This window comes from Oryctolagus cuniculus, chromosome 3, assembly GCF_964237555.1.
Source record: "Oryctolagus cuniculus chromosome 3, mOryCun1.1, whole genome shotgun sequence".
NCBI classification, from domain to species: Eukaryota; Metazoa; Chordata; class Mammalia; order Lagomorpha; family Leporidae; genus Oryctolagus; species Oryctolagus cuniculus.
In genome coordinates, this window is record NC_091434.1 from 30,094,801 (window position 1) to 30,116,628 (window position 21,828).

The window sequence follows — 21,828 nt, forward strand, 5'->3', positions numbered from 1 at the left end:
GCTAAAAATGCAGACACTCAGATCTTAATCCAAAATCATAACTTTTGAAGATGTGCCCCAGGAATCTTTATTTTAAACAACATCCACAGGTATTCTTTAAATATATTTAATAAGCCTGGAGGATATTTACCCTAGAAAAACATGCAATGTATGATTCTGAACTTTAAGGCCGTTACCCCCAAACAAGTCCTATATGAAAACACTGTAACTGGGATGCCAAGGTAAAAATTTTGTTCTTGGGGCTGGTACTGTGGTGTAGTGGGTAAAGCTGCTGCCTGCAGTGCTGGCATCCCACACAGTCATGAGTTTGAGTCTCAGCTGCTCCACTTCTGATTCAGTTCCCCGCTAATGCTCCTGGGAAAGCAGTGGAATATGGCTCAAGTCCTTGGAACCCTGGGCCCATGTCGGGAACCTGGAGGAAGCTCCCACCATTGCTGCCACTGGAGAGTGAACCAAAGGGTGGAAGACTGACCTTTTTCTCTCTCTTTCTTTCTTTCTCTCTCTCTCTCTTTCTCTCTCTCTCTCTCTCTGTGTCTGCCTGTCTGCCTCTGCTTCTCTGTAACTCTGAATTTCAATAAATAAATAAATCAATACTTTAAAACAAATTTGTTGCTGAGGGCACTGAATGGCTAAACTTATGACTCTTTGTACACACAGCTGTTACTTGCTTGGAAGTAACTACTAACTGTACAGTTGAGCTCAATAGGCATTAACTACTTTCCACAGAGCCTGATGATGCTCTGCTGCTGGTGGACTTCAGAACAGCAAGACTCCATCAAAACGAGCCTGTGATCAGAGACCAACACCATGTCTGTAACCTATGCAATCAAAATTTGAGAAAATTCACATTTCAATTGTTTAATAGCAAGAGACTCCGTTTAAACAATGAGTTAACAAAACATTTTGTAGATTTTGTAGCAAAGATTTATAACATAAAGTACTTTTATTTAAGGTGTTGTTTGAAGACTAATTCATTTGACTCAAAGTGTGAGCTGTACTGGACTGAATTACTGAATGATCAGTAAGTATTTTTTATTTCACTTAACACAGCACTTTCAGATATAATCAACTTATCCAATACTAATCAATAACATCATTTTACTTAAATAATAACAAATCAATATGTTAGAAGCAAACTTATACCAGATAGAAATGGCATTTAGGAAGCTTGTATGATGTGATAGAAAATTTCTTTCAAACTGTAATATTTTATAATTCTATAAGCTATTTTGCAGGCAAAGATGAAAATGTCATGAAAGAATGTGAATGCAACTTTTCTTCAAAATGATATACTTGAATGTAAAATAAAATAAAAAGTTACAATGTTTATACCTACCTGATAAGCATATGGATGATTTTTGTTTATGTTTAAATATTTCATACATTAAATTTTTTCTATTATTAACATTATACAAATTATATGCATAGAAGAAATAACATATTGTGATTAAAAAAGTTTTTTTAAAACGGTAATAGTTGCTTTAATATGTTTTACAAGTAACTATAGCTCTAGAAATCAAGTTATTATTAAACAGGGTTGGAAGATGATAGCATCAAGGATAATAAGTACTCTGGAAATAGCAAATAATCTATGGAGGAAGAGAACGATGCAAATCAGCCTTGACCCTATGCAGTATTTAATGAAGCATAAATTAAGTCCATGCATATGGTAATGAAAGATGAAATGTCACATTAATGTAAAAAGCTAGCTACCTGCTCACTGTTTGGAGTGTGTAGGGAAGAATGATGTTCATTTCAGTACAGATTATAGCAAAACAGATGATGGATTGCATTTGTTTGATACAAGCAGGCAGCTTTTGTTGCTAAGATATTTGTATTGCTTTGTTCTTAAAGTTCTCTTTATTTCTGATTAGTACATGAACCCCTCTAATGAACCATTAACATTAGCATTTTATCAAAGGTCTACTGTGTGAATTATTTCCATGGCAACCAGCCACTGAAGCTAGGAATAGAGAAGATGCAATTTACTTTTCCAAAGTGCCATTGGTTCACACATACAGGTGTATGTGTGTGTATATGTGTCAAGAAATGATACGTGTGTATATCATTTCATATATATATATATACATATATATATATACATATTTGGGTGTAACAACATTATAGAATGGGAAAAATATTCTTCCACAAAGAAGAATCCTGAAAATTGTATTTGATTTTATTTTTATTAGCAAATCAGATTGAAACCATTAACATTTGATTTTGTAAGAAAAACAAACATCAGTGACTGTTTTTATTTATAAATTTCTAATCTTTACTAAAGTTAGGAAATATATAAGAAATACAAGCTTTTTATCCCAGTATTGATTTTCATTGTTTTTTTAAAAGTCAGAATTATGGTCTTTGAAGTAAGATGTTACTTACTCTTATCCTAAATTAAACTAACATTTTTTTGAATTTGTATAAAGCAGAATTAGTGGATTAAGAATGATCAATAATTGATGTGAAGAAAATTACAGAAAAATCTATAATATAACATTAGGGTAAAAATATTATCAGAATTATTGCTTATCATAGCCTGCCTCCAAGACAGCCTTACCTATTGATACACCATAGTGTAGTCATCTCCCACACTGTACCAGAGTTGGAATGATTCATGGAATAGCTGAAGTGATGGTATGTCATTTCAGAGACTGGGTTGTAAAAGCCACTGAGGCTGCCATTTTGGTTGCTTCCTCTATTTCTTGGTTAATTTGTTTTGAGAGAACCCAAATTTCATGTCATAAGCAGCTTTATGGAAAGACTCAGATGGTGAGACCTTGAGACCGCTGGTCAACAACCATCTGAGTGACTTTGAATGCAGATTCTCCAGGGGCCAGCACTGTGGCACAGATGGGTAAAGCTGGCCGGCAGCACCGGCATCCCATATGAGTGCCAATTTGAGTCCTCGCTGCTCCATTTCTGACCCAGCTCCCTTCTAATGTGCCTGGGAAAGTAGAGGAGGATAGTTCAAATCCTCAGGCCCCTGCACCCATGTGGGAGACCCAGACAGAGTTCCAGGCTTTGGCCTGGCCTAAATACAGTCATTGTGGCCATTTGGGGAGTGAACAAGTGGGATGGAAAATCTCTCTGTCTCTCTTCCTTTCTCTGTGTAATTGTTCCTTTCAAATAAGTAAATACTTCTTTAAAAAGAAAGAAAGTAGGCTTTCTATTCCAGTTAAGCCTTCCAATGACTGCAGCCCTGGACAAAATCTCAAGACCTTGAGCCACAATCACCTAGCTGAGGTGTTTCTGGATTTGTGAACCTCAAAAACTATGTGAGATAATAAATTTCTTTTCAGTTGCTAAGGTTTGTGCTAATTTGTTACACGCAATTGATAGCTAGTACAGATTTTTGGTACCAAAATAAAATCCTAAACTTTGAGAATAGTTGTGTAATAAGGTAGTAGGTAGAAGCAGTAAATACTTTGAAAACTGCTTTTTTTATTTAAACAAACAAATTGCTTTACATAGATAGCAAGTAGAACTTATGAACTTCGAGGAGGTAGTCTGAGAGGGATTAATGGGAAGTAAGGAGCATGCTACTAGAAACTAGAGAAGTGGTGTGTAGTAGCAGAAAGTTGATTGCTGTAGTGTGTTGAAAGTTTTAAAAATGTACCCAAAACACTGGATGATATAACAAAAGAAATTTCCAAATAATGTGTTGAAGATGCCTTCTGATTTCTTCTTGAACCTTATAGTAAACTGAGAGAGTAGAGATATGAACTGAAGGAAAACTGTTAAAGACTAATGAGCCATGCTTTGATGATTTTGAAAATTCTCTATCCTTCTAAATGGCAATTAATGCTGAAAATAAAAAATGGCCTCCAAGCAAACATCACATCTAGGGGATTGCTGGAGAAAGGTGGTCTAAGGATGATGCCAAGGGTGGAGCTGTGAAATTTGTTAAGACTTAAGTTGGACGAACCTCAAGGGTGAAATTCTTCAACAGAAACCCAAGAGACAGATGGAATTATCCCTAAGAAATTTGTGGATGTGGATTTTGTCTTTTCTAGTTACCCCAATAAGTTTCACAGTGAACTCATAAAGTTTTTAAAAGTATTATATTAACAAAGGTACTTTCGGAGACAGTGTTAAATGAAATAGCTCTTGTACCCCTAAAATTTGACTGGCAGGAAGCAAGCCCAGTTACTCTTCGGTATACTCATGCCACCTTTCTTGAAAAAGAAAACTTAGAGGTGTGGGTCAATAGTTCAGAGAACAGAGCCAAAAGCCACAGGCAAGAGTAGGACTCGAGTTTAATCATGAACTTTCCAACATTTTTCCAGCTTAATTTCAAAACTAGAATCAACCAGTACCTCCAAATTTTCTCTCCTGGAAGAGGCACATGCAGTGATTGTACAACATTTATATTTTAACATTGTATGGTGGCTGCATTGGGTACAGACATTTGTGTTCTTTAATTCACATATACTTAAAATCAGCCTGATAATAATGCATATATAATGGATTAGGAGGAGGTTATGCTGAAGACAAAAATTCTGGTTTGTAAGCAGCTTACAAATTCAAGTAAGAAATAATAATCTGAAGTAAAGTACTGATTTTAAGTTTGTAGAGGATGTGTCTACGTTAAGGCAGGATGTGGGGCAAGTGTTTGTTTCAGAGTTAAGGTTGCCACCTGAGACACTCACATCCCATTCTGGAGTGCTTATGTTGTGGCTCAGCCCCACTTCCAATCCAGTTTCCTGCCAATGCACAGTCCTGAGAGGCAGCAGGTAATGGCTTAAGTACTTGAGTTCCTATCACTCATATGGGAGATCCAGATTGGGTTTGGGGCTCCTGGCTTTGCCCTGACTCAGCACTGGCTATTGTGGGCATCTGGGGAATGAATTAGTGGATAGAAGATTGATTATCTATCTATCTATCTATCTATCCATCCCTGTATCTATAACTGACTTTCAAGTAAAAGTTTCAGAGAAAAGGCAGATTGTAAGGCCTGGATAAAGATTGGGGTGGAGTCAACTCAGATTTTTGAGTAGGATGTACAGGTCAATAGAGATGCCTTTTGTTTAAATATAAATGAATGAATTAATGGATATTTATGGATACTTAAATAATACCATGAATGTAAGGACTCGAGTATTATTTTCCACACACAGATGTCTAAAAAGGATAGTTATTTTTCTCTATGATCTGTACCCTAAGTAACTATGTTTTTCATAAATATGATTTAATTATATCCTTGACAACTTTGCAAGTGAGTCATTATGGCCATAAAATAAAATGAGAGATTTGGCGTAATGATGATCATAATAATCATTTTTGAATAGCAGAAAGGCTAGTAAGAGAAGAGTGTGTATATCATCACTAAGACCCTGACTGTATACCTTTGAATTCACCCTTGATTTCCATCTGATGGAGTTCACAAGCTTTATAATCTTCTTCCCCTGAGTGTAAACAAGGCCTGTTACTTGCTTATAACCAACAGAACATGGTACAGCAGGCAAAGGTAAAGGGATGCTGCTTCCCTGACTCGGATGTCTTACTTTGCAAAGGTGATGAGATATATCACTCTTGTAGTTATGCTGTATAATAAAGGCTCTGTATCAGCAGGCTGTAATTAGAGGGGTTTCTTTCCCTTGCTGGTTTTAAAGTGAGATGACATGTTGTGAGATAGCCTATGGAGAAGGTCACGTGTGAGCAAACTGTGGGCAGGCTCTAGGACCCGAAAACAGCTTCCAGCTAATAGTCAACAAGGGAACAGGAATCACATTCCTATTACTGCAGGAAGACGGATTCTGTCAACAATCTGAGGGAGGTTGTACGTGGATCTTTCCCCATTCAAACCTCTGAGGAGACTATAGCAGCTTCTGACATCTGAATTCAGCCCAGGAAGGCCCTAGAGCCAAGAACCTACCTAAGTTATTCATGAATCTCTCCTTACAGAAGTTGAGGGATAATAAATGTAGGTTGTTTTATATCATTAAGTTTTTTGTAAGTTGTTACACAGCAGAAAAACCAATACAAATAGGGAGAAACCACAGGAAAGCAGATTTTGGTCAAACATAAGGACATTCCACTAAACAGAGCTATCATAAAAATCAAATGAGCGGCGCTGTAGCTGTGGCCTAGCAAGTAAAGCCAACTCCTGCAGTGCCCGCATCCCATATGGGCATCAGTTGGAGACCTGGCTGCTCCTCTTCTGATCCAGCTCTCTGCTATGGCCTGGGAAAGCAAAAGAAGACGGCCCAGGTGCTTGGGCCCCTGCACCCATGTGGTAGATGCAGAAGAAGCTCCTGGCTCCTGGCTTCTGGCTTTAGATCAGCACAGCTCTGGCAGCTGCAGCCATTTGAGGAGTGAAGCAGCAGAAGAAAATGTCTCTCTTCCCTCCCCACACTGTCTGCCTCTGCCTCTCTGTAACTCCGCCTTTCAAATAAATAAATAAATAAATTTCTAAAAAAATGCCCACTGCTAAAAAAAATTAAAAAATGAAATGTGCTTCATCGGAAGGTACTAAATTCCTCATTGCTTCAGCTGTTTAAGTAGTTAAAATGTAATGGGTGCATCAGTTAGATGACAGGAGATGGGACTGGTTTTCCTTACATATTAACATTTTCATCTTCAGTTTGTTTTTTATTTATAATTGACAATAATTATATGTTATATATTTATGGAGTATAATATATTTTGATATATGTTTACCTTGAGGAGTGATTAAGGTAAGCTCATCAATCCATCACCTCACATATTTATCATGGTTTAGGTGGTAAAAACATTTAAAAATATATTCTCTTAGTGATTTTGAAATATACATGGTATTATTATTATTATAGTTACCATTCCATGCAATAGGTCATTACCGTATTCTCCTAACTGAAATTACATATCCCCAATCATTATCTCCTCTTTTCACATTCACCCCTGACCAGCTTCCAGCTATCATCATTCTACCTTCTACTTCCACTTTTTTAGATTTCATACATATTATACTATTTTAAGTACACATCGTTATCATTGACCTAGACAGTAAATCAATGTAATAACACAAGCCCAGTTACAAACCAAAGTTAGTCAAAATTTCATGTTCTCAACCAGTAGATTATTCACCTGAGCCACATTTTTTTACAACTGAAGTTGTAAAAGAACTGCAGTTCTTTTTTGTTAAAGGTTTATTTTATTTATTTGAAAGACAGAGTTAGAGACAGAGACAGACAGACAGACAGGCAGAGAGAAAAAGAGAGAGAAAGAGAGAAAGTGTCTTCCATCTGCTGGTTCACTCCCCAACTGGCTGCAACAGCCGAAGCTGAGCTGATCCGAAGCCAGGGACTTCTGGGTCTCCCAGGTAGGTGCAGGGGCCCAAGAACTAGGGCCATCCTTCCACTGCTCTCCTAGGTACATTAGCAAGGAGCTGGATCAGAAGTGTAGCAGCCAGAATTTGAGCCAGCGCCCATATGGGATGCCCGCACCTGGGCGGCGGCTTTACCTGCTATGCCACAGCACCAGCCCCCATTTGTTTTTAAAATACAAATAAATGCACTCTTTGTATATTATTTTTAAAGTATAGCAAAATAGTACTATGGTTAAAAATGTACTTCTAGGGGCCAGCATTGTGGCATAGAGGGTAAAGCCACTGCCTGCAATGCTGGCATCCCATATGGGTCCCAGTTCATATTCTTGCTTTTCTACTTCCAATCCAGCTCCCTGATAATGGCCTGGGAAAACAGCAGAAGATGACCCAAGTGTTCCAGTCCCTGCCACTCAGGTGGGAGGCCCAAAAGAAGCACCTGGCTCCTGGCTCCAAGTTTTGGTCTGGTCCACCTTGGTCATTGTAGCTGTGTTGGAAGTGAAACAGCAGATGGAAGATCTCTCTTTTTCTCTCTCTTTCCCTATTTCTCTGTAATTCTGACTTTCATATAAATAAATAAATAAGTCTTTTAAAAATGTGCTTCTATGCCTCCATGCTGTCAAGATTTCTAACAAATCATTCAAAAAAATTGCACCTGTGTATCATGGTCCTGGTATCAGATCGGGAGGGATAGGTCATTTAAAAATATTAAATGTTAAGGTAAACCAGATACTGGGAGGAAAAAGCAATAAGCCTATTTTTTAAATTAAAAAAACCTTTTATCCAGGATATTTAAAGGAATCTTAAAGTTCAGTAATACGACGACTCATTTAAGACATGGGAAATAGGTTTGAAAAGACATCTCATCGAAGAAGCTATAGAAATAGCCAACAAGCACATAAATATATACCTAACATTATCAACCATTAGGGAAAAGTAAATTAAAGCCACAAGTGGATCTCCATTCATACCAATTACAATGACTATGCTAAAAAAAGAAATAACAAGTGTTGCTGAGGATACAGTGGAATACAGCCTCATCTATTGCTAGTAGGAATGTAAAATAATGCAGCAATTTAGGCAATTCAGCAGTATTTTAAGAAACAACTTTCCATACAACCCAACTCTATGGTTTGGATATGGTATAACTGTCTTCTCCAAAGATTTGTATTCCAGAAGTTTGGTCCTCAGTGTGGCAGTTTGAGGGGCTAGAATCTCTAATAGGTCTGGCCTAGTGAAAGCTAATTAGGTCGACAGGAGTGCCATCCTTAGAAGGGACTAATGAGTTCTCACAGGCATCCAGTTAGTTCTCTCAAGAGACAACTATGATAAAAAGAGCAAGCTTGTCCCCTCACTCTCTGCTCACTCTCTGCTCGACTTCTTCCTCTTATATGTGCTTCCACCATGATGCCATCTTCCATGTTTTGATGTAGCCAGAAGGCCCTCACTAATGGCTGAACCCACGGGGCTGCCAGATCTTGGACTTTCTGCCTCCAAAACTGTGAGCAAGATAAACCTCTTTTCTTTATACATTATCCATCACTGAGTATTTTTCTATAGGAACAGAAAATGGACTAAAACAATAGCAATTCTACTTCTACATAACTACTTGTTAGTATTGGACACCTATGCCCACATAAAAATGTGTAAGTGAATGTTCACAGCAGCATTATTCATAATAGACAAAAGTGGAAACAATCCAAATTTCTACCAACTGATGAATGAATAATGAAAATCCCTATAAAAATCATTTATAGGGACACTATTCAACAATAAAAAGAATGAACTACTGATACATGCTATGATAAACCTGACAAGCCTTATGCTAAGTGAAACAAGCCAGATGCAAAATAGCACAAATTGTGTTGTTCTACTTCTAGGATATGTCTAGAAATATGAGTCAGTTGGAACAAAAAGTACATTAGTGGTTATCTGTGGCTAGTTGTGAGAACGGCAGTGTCTACTGATGGGCACAAAAGAATGTTTTTGTATGGTGAGAGTGTTCTTTTTTTTCCTTTTAAGTTTTATTTTGACATATTTTGACATACACATGTATGGGGTACAATGTGATATTTCCATGGTGGTGACAGTTGTGCAACATTCTAAATTTACTAAAAATAATTAAACTGTAAACTTAAACCAGGTGAATGTTATGGTATAAAAATTTTACCTGAATTAATGTTTTTTAAAAAATACCTCCTTTTAAGATACTATCCACTAGATTGTAATTTTGTTTGAAAGGAGAGGTATACAAGTGGTCTCTGGGACTCTGGCCTCTTAGGTGGAGTGGCAAACCTAATGAATCAGTGTCCATAATTTCAGCAGGGAATAGAAGTAGTCTAGTTCTTATTCTTGGGGGAAGATACTTTGAAGCAAATCCACTGAGCACACAAATAATATGAGTAGAATTGGAATGTTTACAAAAAATAGACTTACTGATTCCTGAGGACTTTAGAATTTAACTCATTTAAATTTAGTGATCTGCTGAATTTAACCCACTTAAATATAGTGATCTGCTGGCATGAAATATTATTTACCATATAAAGCAGAACCTTTCTTTTCTCTGTGATATTATTTTTTCTTAGTATCATTTGAACTTCTGCACTTAATTTAAAATTTCTGCACTTAATTTAAAATAGCATCTAATTCAGACATCTCATCAAATAGGGCATATTTTCCCATTTAAACCCTAGTTTATTTAAATGAGAGGGATTCATAGCACATTTCTGAAATTATTATCTAATTATACCTCAACCAAGAATATATATATATATATATGTATCATGAACATACATATTTTGAGGAACAAAGGCTATAGAAGTAGCTAAAAATGAATATTCAATTTTTGGTGACCAGGAATACATTTTGTCTCTTACATTCCAATCATGTACCTGGAATGTGATGGACCTCTTTCCTGGGAAGTTTGGGAAGACAGACTTCCATCAAAAGAGTTTCCTCGGTGGCAGCCTGAAATGGTGGCCTTGGGCGAGATGGAATCTGGCTGGAATGTTTCACAGACCACCTGGAGTCCCTTTTGGAGGTGGAGAGAGCAGGTTAGTGTTTTATTCTTCAAATTCATCCTCTAGAATTAGCTAGCATATGCACATGTGGTTACATATATTATTTTTTAAGTACAATCATTTATAAATGCCAAAGATAAAGGGATTTTTGCCTTCATGTAAGAGGGGATGGAGCCTGTGCCGCGGCTCAATAGGCTAATCCTCCGCCTTGCGGCGCCGGCACACCGGGTTCTAGTCCCGGTCGAGGCGCCAGATTCTGTTCCGGTTGCCCCTCCTCCAGGCCAGCTCTCTGCTGTGGCCCGGGAGTGCAGTGGAGGATGGCCCAAGTGCTTGGGCCCTGCACCCCATGGGAGACCAGGAGAAGCACCTGGCTCCTGCCTTCGGATCAGCGCGCGGGCCGCGGCGGCCATTGAGGGTGAACCAACGGCAAAAGGAAGACCTTTCTCTCTGTCTCTCTCTCTCACTGTCCACTCTGCCTGTCAAAAAAAAAAAAAAAAAAAAAAAGGGATGGAAATGGCTCCAGATAGCATCAAGAGCATTTCAAGCATTAGACTAATCACTTGCATAAAGTTTATTTCATTTTGTCCTTGATTCTTTTCTTCTTTTTTTTTTTTATCTCCATGTCTTGTAGTTACAGAAGAGTTACAAACCAACAATTTGTCAAAGATATGCCAATGGTGAGAACTGAATAGTGACACCAGGCTAAAATCTAGTACCAGGTTTGTAGGAGAAAATTAAAGTCGGAACATGAGACTCAAAGAGCAAGGTTCAAGTTTTTTCATCATTATTCAGATGAAACATATTTTACTTGGACTCGATGACCTTTACACCAATTTATAAGTGCATGTTCAGCAATTCTTTTACAGGGTAGCTCATTTTAATTGCATTTAGCTGATAAATGTAATTCTTTCCAGGTAATGTAAGATATTTTCCCACAGGTATTACAGATTAAATACTTCCCTAAAGCACAAAAACTCTCAAGAATCCATCAGAATAGTTCGACCCTTACAATTTCTATTTTCATATACAAAATAAGGCATTTTTCAACTATACTGGTGAGACAAGTGCAGCTAGAAATTCCTTGAAATAAATCTTCTGAACTTGATCAAAGAGTTCATTATCCTGAATATGCTATGTGTGCTTCATGTTGTGATGTAAAAGAAAATTAAATAAACCTGAACTTGAATTCAAGAGTTTGCAGTTATATTACAAGACAAGTAAGTTAGAGAAGCATACCGAATTGAAATATAATGTAAACCACTATGACCCACATATTTGATTTACTTTATATAAGAGGACACATTAAAGTAGCAAAAAGAAAAACAGATGAAATTAATTTTAATATTATCTCATTTAACTTCAAATTATCATGTCAACATACAATCAATGCAAATTTTATTAATATTTTTACATTCTTTTTCTACTTTTTTTCAATATTCAGGATATATTTTAGAGTCTCAATTCAGTCTTGCCATATTTGAAGTGTTTAAGAACCACATGGGCCTAGAGATGACCCATATTGGATAGTGTAAGTTTAGCACCATTAGACTTCTGAGAGTTTGGAATTTTTAATTGGTGCTTAAGAAGGTACAATTTGGAAAGGCAATGAAGTGTAGAGATAGCATTCCAACTGGAAGAAGGCTTGAGCTCACTCACAGGTTAAAATGTGCATGCTCCACATAGGGAGGCAGTGCTCTAACCAACTGAAGCATTAATCAGAGAGAGGGTCGCATAGGTGGCATGGTGAAACAGGGGAAGGCATAGAGAACCAGGGTGGGGAGTTTGGTCTTGAGGTGATGGCAAACAGAAACCACTACAGGTTCCTACAGAAGAAGGGATACCATAAAAGAATGGTACCTTGCATACAATAAATCTTTGCAATGATGAGTTAAATAATAAATGATGCATTAGAAGGATTAGCCAGGCATTATTAAGTGGCATTTATGCAAAGCAGGTAAGACTAGAGGTAGAAAATTCAATCAAGCTGCAATTCAGTTATGAGATTCTGGATTTAGAGAGTGATAGGCATAGAGAATAAAGACACACGTTAGTGAGGTGACAAAAAGAAAATAATATGACTCAGCAAGAAATCAAAAAGAGAAAATTAACTAAATATGATTTATGTATTTCATTGAATCTAAAATGCCATCACCTGTAAGACATACCATTATTTTATTTTAGCATTAAGGGAAAATAGACCCTATTAAATTAGGACATTTCACTTTTTATCAGTGAGAACATTTCATTTTATAGTTACCACAAGAGCCATTTTAGATTTTGCTATACATCACTTTTGGTTATATATCCATCCTGTGTATATGAGGTATCTTCAGAAATTCATAGAAAATGCATATTATTAGAAACCTATACATGGATTTCAAAAACCATTTGCACAAGAATAAATTTATATTTAATTCTATTTTTTCTGTGTACTTTTTGAAGTACCCTAATTGTGAAAGGAAAATACATGTGAATTAAATTGGTATAGGTGTGACTGTCACTCCTTGATATCTAGAATTTGAAACTCAGATCTGTTATTACTTCAGTTTGTCCAAAGGATCAATTCACCTGTATCAAGATTATTATTTCTTGAAACAGTGCTCTCCTATTTTTCTCTGACTAATTTTTTTAAGCCACTGACTTTGATGCCACAAATTTAAGTGCTGGAAATGACCAAATTTATGCTGCACAAGAATGACTGACTACCATATTAAGACTGTCATCAGGCAGGGAGATAGGAAGAGGCCAAAGATTGTCAAGCACACTCAGCTTCAAAGATGTTAAATGTGAAAGACACGTATACTAGTACATCATACAGTGTATCAATCATAGTGTCTGTACTTGGCAATTGCTAGGTAAGTGGTAGATATAATAAGACTTCAAAATTTACAGCTTAGAGGGAAAAAAGAATGATGATTTTTCCTGGAAGTGAATGTATTGTTTGGAAAGAGAATCCAATTTGATGTGAAGAATCCAGTTTTATTTTGCATGTGTTGGCTTGAAAGTGAAGGCTGGTCATCTAATGGCATGTTAAGTTATTGGTAAAATACCTTTCTATGTAGCTTTCAACTACCCTGGCCTTCATTTCCTTCTCTCATGCACCAAATGTGACAAATTTACATTGGATTATATTGCATTATTTTGCATCTATGTGGGATAGTATGGACTCCTATTAACCTTTTGATTCCTTGACCAAGTAAGACTTTTTTTTTCCTTTTTTCTACACCCTCTTCTCCACTACCTGAAACATTACCCTACCAACACTAGAGTTATTTAACTAACACTAGGGGGTTAATAATTGAGAATAAGATGCTAGTTTGCCTAACATGAGAGATGAATAAGGATAACCACCATTACTGAGTGTTACATGTTAGCCATTGAGAGAGAGCATTATCTTGTTCAGCACCTCCATAGTTTTAAGACACGCATAACATTAATTTTCATACTGGATCAATAGAAACCTAAAGCTGTTAAATGTTTACATTCAGGGAGTAAGAGATGGCCTTCAGTATGTAGTATGATTCTAGAATTCATATCTTACTGTACACACTATACTGTATCTAAGGAATTAATGTTTCTCCTCTCAAGAGTATAATCAACTACTAACCTCTTGGTGTCTTGTGTCTTGATTTGGTGATTCACAGGTCTGACTTTGACTGTTGATAGGAGAACTTCTCTTGGCTGTAAAGATGGGAGAAATTCAGTCTTGAATTTCGTAAGTATAAAATTCATTTTATTGTATAAGTTAATTTCATTTCCAAATTTAAAAAATCCATTTTGATAGATAGTTATCAGATGGAAAAAGACATGCAATAATGTCTTAAATGCATGTCATAAGAGAAATAAAATGAATAATCCAAACAATTCAGCATTTCTAGATTAAGTATAGATATGGTGTGTTTCAGTCTAAGAAAGAAGGGTATGGTGCTAAAAAGTTAACAATAATAATAAGGATAACAATTAACATCTACTTAGCACATAATATATTCTAAATTCTGTCCTAAGAATTTTTTAAAGATTTATTTATTTATTTGAAAGGCAGGATTACAGAGAGAAAGGGTAAGACAGAGAGAACGAGGTCTTCCATTCACTGTTTCACTCCCCAAGAGACAACATCCAGGGCTCAGCCAGCCAAAGCCAGGAGCCAGGAGATTTATCTGAGTCATCCACGTAGGTGGTATGGGCCCAAGCACTTGGACCATTTTTGCTTCTTTTTCCAGGCCATAAGCAGGGAGCTGGATCAGAAATGGAATAGCCAGGACATGAACTGGTACCCACGTGGGATGTATACAATGCAAGCAGTGGGCTTAACCTGCTACATCACTATGCTGGTCCCTGTCCTAAGAATTTTACATATACTAACTCATTTAATCCTTAAAACAGCCCTACAATATTGATGTATTTTTATACTCATTTTCCAAATCAACAAAGGCACAGGGAGCTTAACTTGCTGAAGGTCACTTAACACTTAGGGAAGGAGAGAGGGAGGAAGGAAGGAAGGAAGAAGGAAAGAAAAATTATGAACCAATATCCCTGGCAAACATAGGTGCAACAATTCTCAATCAGATACTAGCAAATTGAATCTAAAGTCGCACCAGAAGGACCATTCACCATAAGTGGGATGTATCCAGGGATACAGAATGTTTCAAAACACACAAATCAATAAATGTGCTAGATTACATCAACAGAATGAAGTGTAAAAATCATATGTTCATATCAATAGATGCAGGAGAAGCATTCAACAAAAGTCAATGAAAACATTTTCTTTAAGATAAAGAACCAGATAATAATGTCCACTCTAACCACTTTTATTCAATGTAGTACTGGACAGTTTTGAAAGAAATAAAAAACACATACAAAGGAAAAGAAAGAAATCAAACTATTCTTGTTTGCAGATGACATGATTCTGTATATATGGAAACCAAAAGATTCTTTTTCAAGACTATTAGACCTGATAAATAAATTGAATAAAGTCACAGGATGCACAATAAACACACAAAAATCAGTAGCATTTTTATGCACTTATTGAGAAAGTAATTATAACAGAAATCCCATTCATAGTAACTATAAGAATTAAATAAATGAAATACTTTAGAATAAATTTAACAAAGGACATTAAAGACTTTCAATGAAAATGACAAAACTCTTATGAAAGAAATTGAACAACACACACACAAAAGTAAGAAAACTTTCCACATTCATGGATTAGGAAAAAAAATTCTAAAATGTCTATATTATCTGAAGCAATTTACATATTCTACAAAATCTACATCAAAATACTAGACATGCTTCACAGAGCTAGAAAAAAAATCTTAAAATTCAGATGGAAATATTAAAGATCCCAAATAATTAAAATAATCTTGAATAAAAAGAAAAAGGCTGAAGGTATTACAAAATCAGCTTTCAGGAGATATTATATAGTTATTATAATCAAAAAGCACAGTATTAGCAAGAAAAGCATACACAAAGAACAATGGAACATCCCAGAAATGAATCCATGCATCTGTAGCCAATTTACTTTTTGATAAAGAAGCCAAAAACATCATGGGGAAGAAATGATCTCTTCAATAAATGGTCCTAGGAAAACTGGGTGTCCACATGCAAAAGACTTAATCAAGATCCTCACCCACTACCTCTCATACTATGGAAAAATCAATGCCTAGTGATCAATGTTCTAAATTTAAGACAAGAAACCACGACAGTGTTAACAGAAAATATAGGGAAAACATGTGAAGACATTGGCATAGGCCACCACTTTTGGGGTAACACTTCAAAAACAAAGCAACAAAAGTAAAACAGCTTCATATTAAACTAAGAGGTTTTTGCAGAGCAAAGTGATTAATCAACAGATTGAAGAGACAACCAATAGAATGGGAGAAAAGTTTGCAAAGTATTCATCTGACAAAGAATCAATATCCAGAATATATAAAGCACTCAAAACACTCAAAGACAAAATAACAACCCAAACATTTAAGAAACGAGCAAAAGATCTGAATGGAAATTTCTTAGAAGAAATATAAGTAGCCAACAACATATGGAAAAAAGTTTCAGTATCAATAACTATCAGGAAAATGCAAACAAAAATCACAGGAGTTGTCATCTCACTCCAGGTAGAACAGCTACTATGAAAAGAGAGCAAATGCTATTGAGGATGTGTAGAAAAGGGAACAGTTAACTACTGCTGATGAGAATGCAAATTAGTAGTCATTATGGAGAACAATATGGTGGTTCCTCAAAAAATTAAAAATAGATCTATGACAAAGCTACCCTATCTCTAGAAATATAAATGAAGGAAATGAAATCAGCATATGAGAGACAGACCTACAAATCCATGCTGTTTGCAGAACTATTCACAATAGCCAACATGTGGAATCAATCTTCACTTCTACTGATGAATGAATGGATAAAGAAAATGTGTGTGTGGATTGATAGATGATGATCATGATAATTATAATGATAGATATAGATATATGCAGGTTGATATATATTTTATATGCAATTATAAAATATATATTTTATATGCAGATTGATATATATATATTTTTTTTTTTGACAGGCAGAGTGGACAGTGAGAGAGAGAGACAGAGAGAGAAAGGTCTTCCTTTTGCCGTTGGTTCACCCTCCAATGGCCGCCTGCTGCAGCCGGCGCACCGCGCTGATCCGATGGCAGGAGCCAGGAGCCAGGAGCCAGGTGCTTTTCCTGGTCTCCCATGGGGTGCAGGGCCCAAGCACCTGGGCCATCCTCCACTGCACTCCCTGGCCATAGCAGAGAGCTGGCCTGGAAGAGGGGCAACCGGGACAGAATCCGGCGCCCCAACCGGGACTAGAACCCGGTGTGCTGGCGCCGCAAGGTGGAGGATTAGCCTATTGAGCCACGGCGCCGGCTGATTGATATATATTTTTATGTGCAATTGAATATTATCCAGTTACAAAAAAGGATGAAATTCATATTTTTACAGAAAATAGATGCAACTGGAGATCATTATGTTAAGTGAAGTAAGCCAGAAACAAAGACAAATATCACATGTCCCCTCATATGTAGAAGCATATATACCTATAAATAAATTTGAATTTAAAATAGTGATTACAGGAGTAGTCATTAACTCTAGTGATTAAGACACTCATGTCCCAGATGAGAATGCTTGGGTTCAATTCCCAGCTCTGGCTCCTGAGTCCAGCTGTGCAGGAATACAGCCCCTGGGAAGTAGAGTGATGGTTCAAGTAGCTGGGTTCCTGCCACCAATATGGGAAACTGGGATTGCATTTCTGACTTTTGGCTCTTGCAGAAGTTCGGCTCCAAGCATTGCAGGCATTTGAGGAATAAATCAGCAGATGGAAACCCTGTCTTCTGGATTTTTAAAATCCTCTCTCTCTCCCCTCAAATATATATATATATATTTAATTAAAGCTGGTTAAGTAACTGCCTGCAGCGCCATCACCACATATCAAAGTACTTGATTTGAGTCCCAACTACTCTGCACCTGTGATTCGGCGGCTCTCTGCTAATGCACCTGGGAAAGCAGCAGGAGATGATACAAGTGTTTGGGCCCTTATCATCCAGGAGTATGATCTAGATGGAGGTCCAGAGACTTCTGTCTCCAGCCTAACCCAACCCCAGCCATTGCGGCCATCTTTCCCTCTCTCGATGTGTCTGCCTTAAAGCAAATAAAATAAATCTTAAAAAAAAATTAAAATAGTGATCACCAAGGCCAGGAGGGTTACAGCAGGAGGAAGGGGTTTAGTGGGGAGAAACTGGATAACAGGTACCACAATGCAGGAGAGTGAATGTAACAGGTTCTGGTGTTTTGCGGTACAGTGTGGTGACTATGGTTCGCAATAATGTATTATATTCTGTATAAAGGATTGGAGCAGAGGAGCTGATAGGCTCCAAACACAAGAAAAGATAAGAAATTGGAAAGGCTAGTTGCCTGGTATGGTTGGTTTAAGCTATGTATAGACACTAAAATGTTGCATTGTATTTCCAAAAATGTGTTGAATGATAATCCAACATTTAACATAAATTAAAATTAACTATAATAGAAGAAAGAAACTCCTAACTCTTCTGTTTTCATACTCAAAAGTTTTAAAAACAAAGTAATTTTTTTCTTTTCTTTCTTTCTTTCTTTCTTTTTTTTTGTTAGGCAGAGTTAGATAGTGAGAGAGAGAGAGAGAGAGAGAGAGACAGAGAGAAAGGTCTTCCTTTTCCATTGGTTCACCCCGCAAGTGGCTGCTACGGTCAGCATGCTGCGCCTATCCAAAGCCAGGAGCCAGGTGCTTCCTCCTGGTCTCCCATGCGGGTGCAGGGCCCAAGCACTTGGGCCATCCTCCACTGCCTTCCCCGGGGCACAGCAGAGAGCTGGACTGGAAGAGGAGCAACCTGGACAGAATCCGGTGCCCCAACTGGGACTAGAACCTGGGGTACCAGTGCCGCAGGTGGAGGATTAGCCCAGTGAGCCGTGGTGCTGGCCTAAAAACAAAGTAATTTACCTCATTTCATATATGGAATTGCAAGTAGATTTTATTATGACACCTTTATGTATTTAATTCCTCGATATCTGAAATTATGACGGATTGTTACTCTTGAATTTTAATATATATCAACACTTAATATTTTATATGCATACTATATGTGAAGAAATTTCATCCTAATTAAAAATTAAATTTTAATTCCATTTTTATGAATTTTTAAAAATATTTATTTGTTTTAAAGGCAGGGTTGCAGAGAGAGAGAGAGAAGGAGAGACAGAGACAGATATCTTTCATCTGCTGGTTCACTCCCCCAATGCCTCAATGGCTAGTGCTGGGCTGATCTAAAACCAGGAGCCAGGAGCTTCTTCCAGGTCTCCCTTGTGGGTGCAGGGGATCAAGCCCTTGGGCCATCTTTCATTGCTTTCCCTCATGCATTAGGAGGCAGCTGGATTGGCAGTGGAGCAGCTGGGACTGGAAATGGTGCCCACATGGAATGTCAGTGCTGCAGGCAGTGGCTTTACCTGCTACGCCACAGCACCAACACCTTATGAGCTTTTATAAATCTGAGAGACAGAAAGAGTAGAGAGAACAAGAGGGAGCTCACTTCCACTGGATCACTACCAAATGCCTGCAACAGTCATGGCTGAGCCAGGGTGAAGCTGTGAGCCAATTCTTGAAGTGACATACTTTGATAGCAGTAATGAGATTGTTAAGGAACTAGGACTCAATGATGATGAAGATGTTGTAATAACAGATATTGTTTATTCACTCCCTATGTTCCAGGCATTCTTCTAAGCTATTTTACATGTCATGCATTCCTCATAACAATTCTGTAAATATTACTAAAATTATATTTTGGATATTACTTTATAAATAAGCAAACTGAGCAAAGTTATGTAACTGAAAAGTGTGTATGCTTGGTTCATTTTCTCTTCCTGTGAATTAGCCCTTTGCCTGGAACACCTAAATAACTCCTCAGAGGTACTTGTTTCTTGGCTTGCCAGGGGAAAATCATTCCATCAATGTTACTCCTTTATGTGAAGAATGTAGCAATACTCTCCCAATGGATGATTGGGTCACAGACCTGTGATAATGTTCCTGATGGGTTTTACCAGCGCTGTGAAGCCAGAGACTTCAGGTTGTCTGTGCTCCCACATGGGCTGCCATATAACAAGTCCACTGGCCAGCCGGAAGGTGAGGTCGGATTCCTGTGGGAAAAAAAGATCTATGTCTAATAACTGGTTTATAAGAACTGGTTGAAGGTACCAATCAATGCACAGAATAATATCATTGCCAAGGTTATTTCCAGAGTGAGTTGATCTGAGTTCATTCATTCATGGCCCAGATGAGTATTTCTAGAGTATACCAACAACCTGAAGTTATTACTGCAATTACTACAGAAATCATGGTGGTCTGCTTTATGCAAAATGAATAATTAACCAAAATGCAGCTTTGGGCAAAACATGAAAGACACAAATTATTGTTTTGTGTTGGCAGTCCTTGGGACCTGTTCATTTCAAGAGTGTTGGCACTCTGCTCAATAATTGACCTAATTATCATTCCTCCTAGTTAATCCTTTTTTAAACCTTATAAGGTAATATCCTCAGATGCTGGCTAGTTTGACTATAATTCATCTCTCTTGAATTTTATGGAGTCAAGTCCATGTATTTAGGTTCTTCATGGTGTGTTATTTTGTAATGTTGTTCTTGATGGTAGGGATATATCAAGCATCATCCTTTCCTTTTTAGCCCCTGGCTTCCTCATAGCACTTGATGTAACATTAGGAATTGGAAACACACTTGCTGAGTTGGGCTGATTTTACAACAAGTGCTCAAACAATTGATCTATAATTGGTGTTCCCATCTAGCAGCACATTTTTTCCTTCATATTACATCATTTTGAGGGCTGAGGTGTTTAAAATGCTGTGTATATTATAGAAATCCAAATATATGGAATTCCGAGTTGATATCTTAACCCTGTCAGCTTCTTAGTATGGTGTAAAGATAGAAGCAGAGATGTGATCATAGGGTAATGAAGACTTCTGAGACCCAGGAATTCACTTAGGGCAGTGATCTGCAACCATGGTGTGCATATTAAAATCACATGGGGAACTTAAAACATAAGAGGCACAGGTCTTATTCATCCTACCCAAATCAAAGAAAAAATTGGAAAAACAGAAAAAGAAGTGATTCTACAAATGGTGAATCAATGTGGATGAATACAAAGGAAGCTTCATCTGAAAAGGCTGGTGAAATCCCTGAATAAATTTGCTCTTTGGTGTAGAGAGGACTCTTCTATAGAGCCAACAACAAGCCTGGAATCCTGGCACCACTTAAGCAGTGCCTACTTTGGAAAAGCCTTTAGGATTTCCTGTGAAATATTAGGAAAACACATAAAGCATTTGTCAAATTCATTCAACATTTGTTCTACAAATATTTGTCAAGCATCTATGTACCAGGTACTGTTCTAGGCTCATGAACACAATAGTGAATAAGCCATCCAAAAATTCCTGCTCATAGTGCAAAGGACAGGGTATGAAACAGGAAAAGAGATAAGGTTTTGACTTCTCAAACAGAGTATCTAGGAAAAGCCTTATTGAAATGCTGAAAAGTATGCCTAGTGAGTCAAGAAATAGCCCGGAGACTGTGTGTCTGGAGTCAAGTGAATGAAGAAAGAGTAGGAAAAAAGAGCAAAGATTGGAGAAGTTATTGAACATCAGATAAGACTCACATATTTTCAGTAGTTCATAGGAAGCAATTCAGCAATTACTGAGTAAGATAGGAAACCACTGGAGGGTGTTAAGAAGCAAAGTCCTGTGACTGGGCATATTTCAATAGATTCATTAGGCTATAGAGATTAGCTTGAGAAAAGGCAAAGGTAGAAGCTGAAAGTAGGAAGCTATTGATACCATCTAGGTGAAAGATGATTTGACCAGGGTGGCAGTGGAGGGTTAAGCAAGAAAAAGTGATAGATTCTGGATATATATTGAAGATATGCAACTTACAGAATTTATTGATTGAAGGTAGCACATGC

General features: G+C 37.2%; 1 protein-coding gene across 12 annotated transcripts in view; it reads right to left on the reverse strand.

The window, feature by feature from the left end:
- Positions 1-21,828, reverse strand: part of UNC80 (unc-80 homolog, NALCN channel complex subunit) — a 245,541-nt gene that overhangs the window by 197,317 nt on the left and 26,396 nt on the right. For all 12 annotated transcript variants that reach the window (XM_008259087.4, XM_008259090.4, XM_008259085.4 and 9 more), the window contains exons 5-7: positions 19,880-20,003; positions 13,934-14,007; positions 10,198-10,337 (exon numbers count right to left, since the gene is read on the reverse strand). In XM_008259087.4, coding sequence (XP_008257309.2) covers positions 10,198-10,337; positions 13,934-14,007; positions 19,880-20,003 — 338 coding nt within the window. The remainder of the gene's footprint in view (positions 1-10,197; positions 10,338-13,933; positions 14,008-19,879; positions 20,004-21,828) is intronic.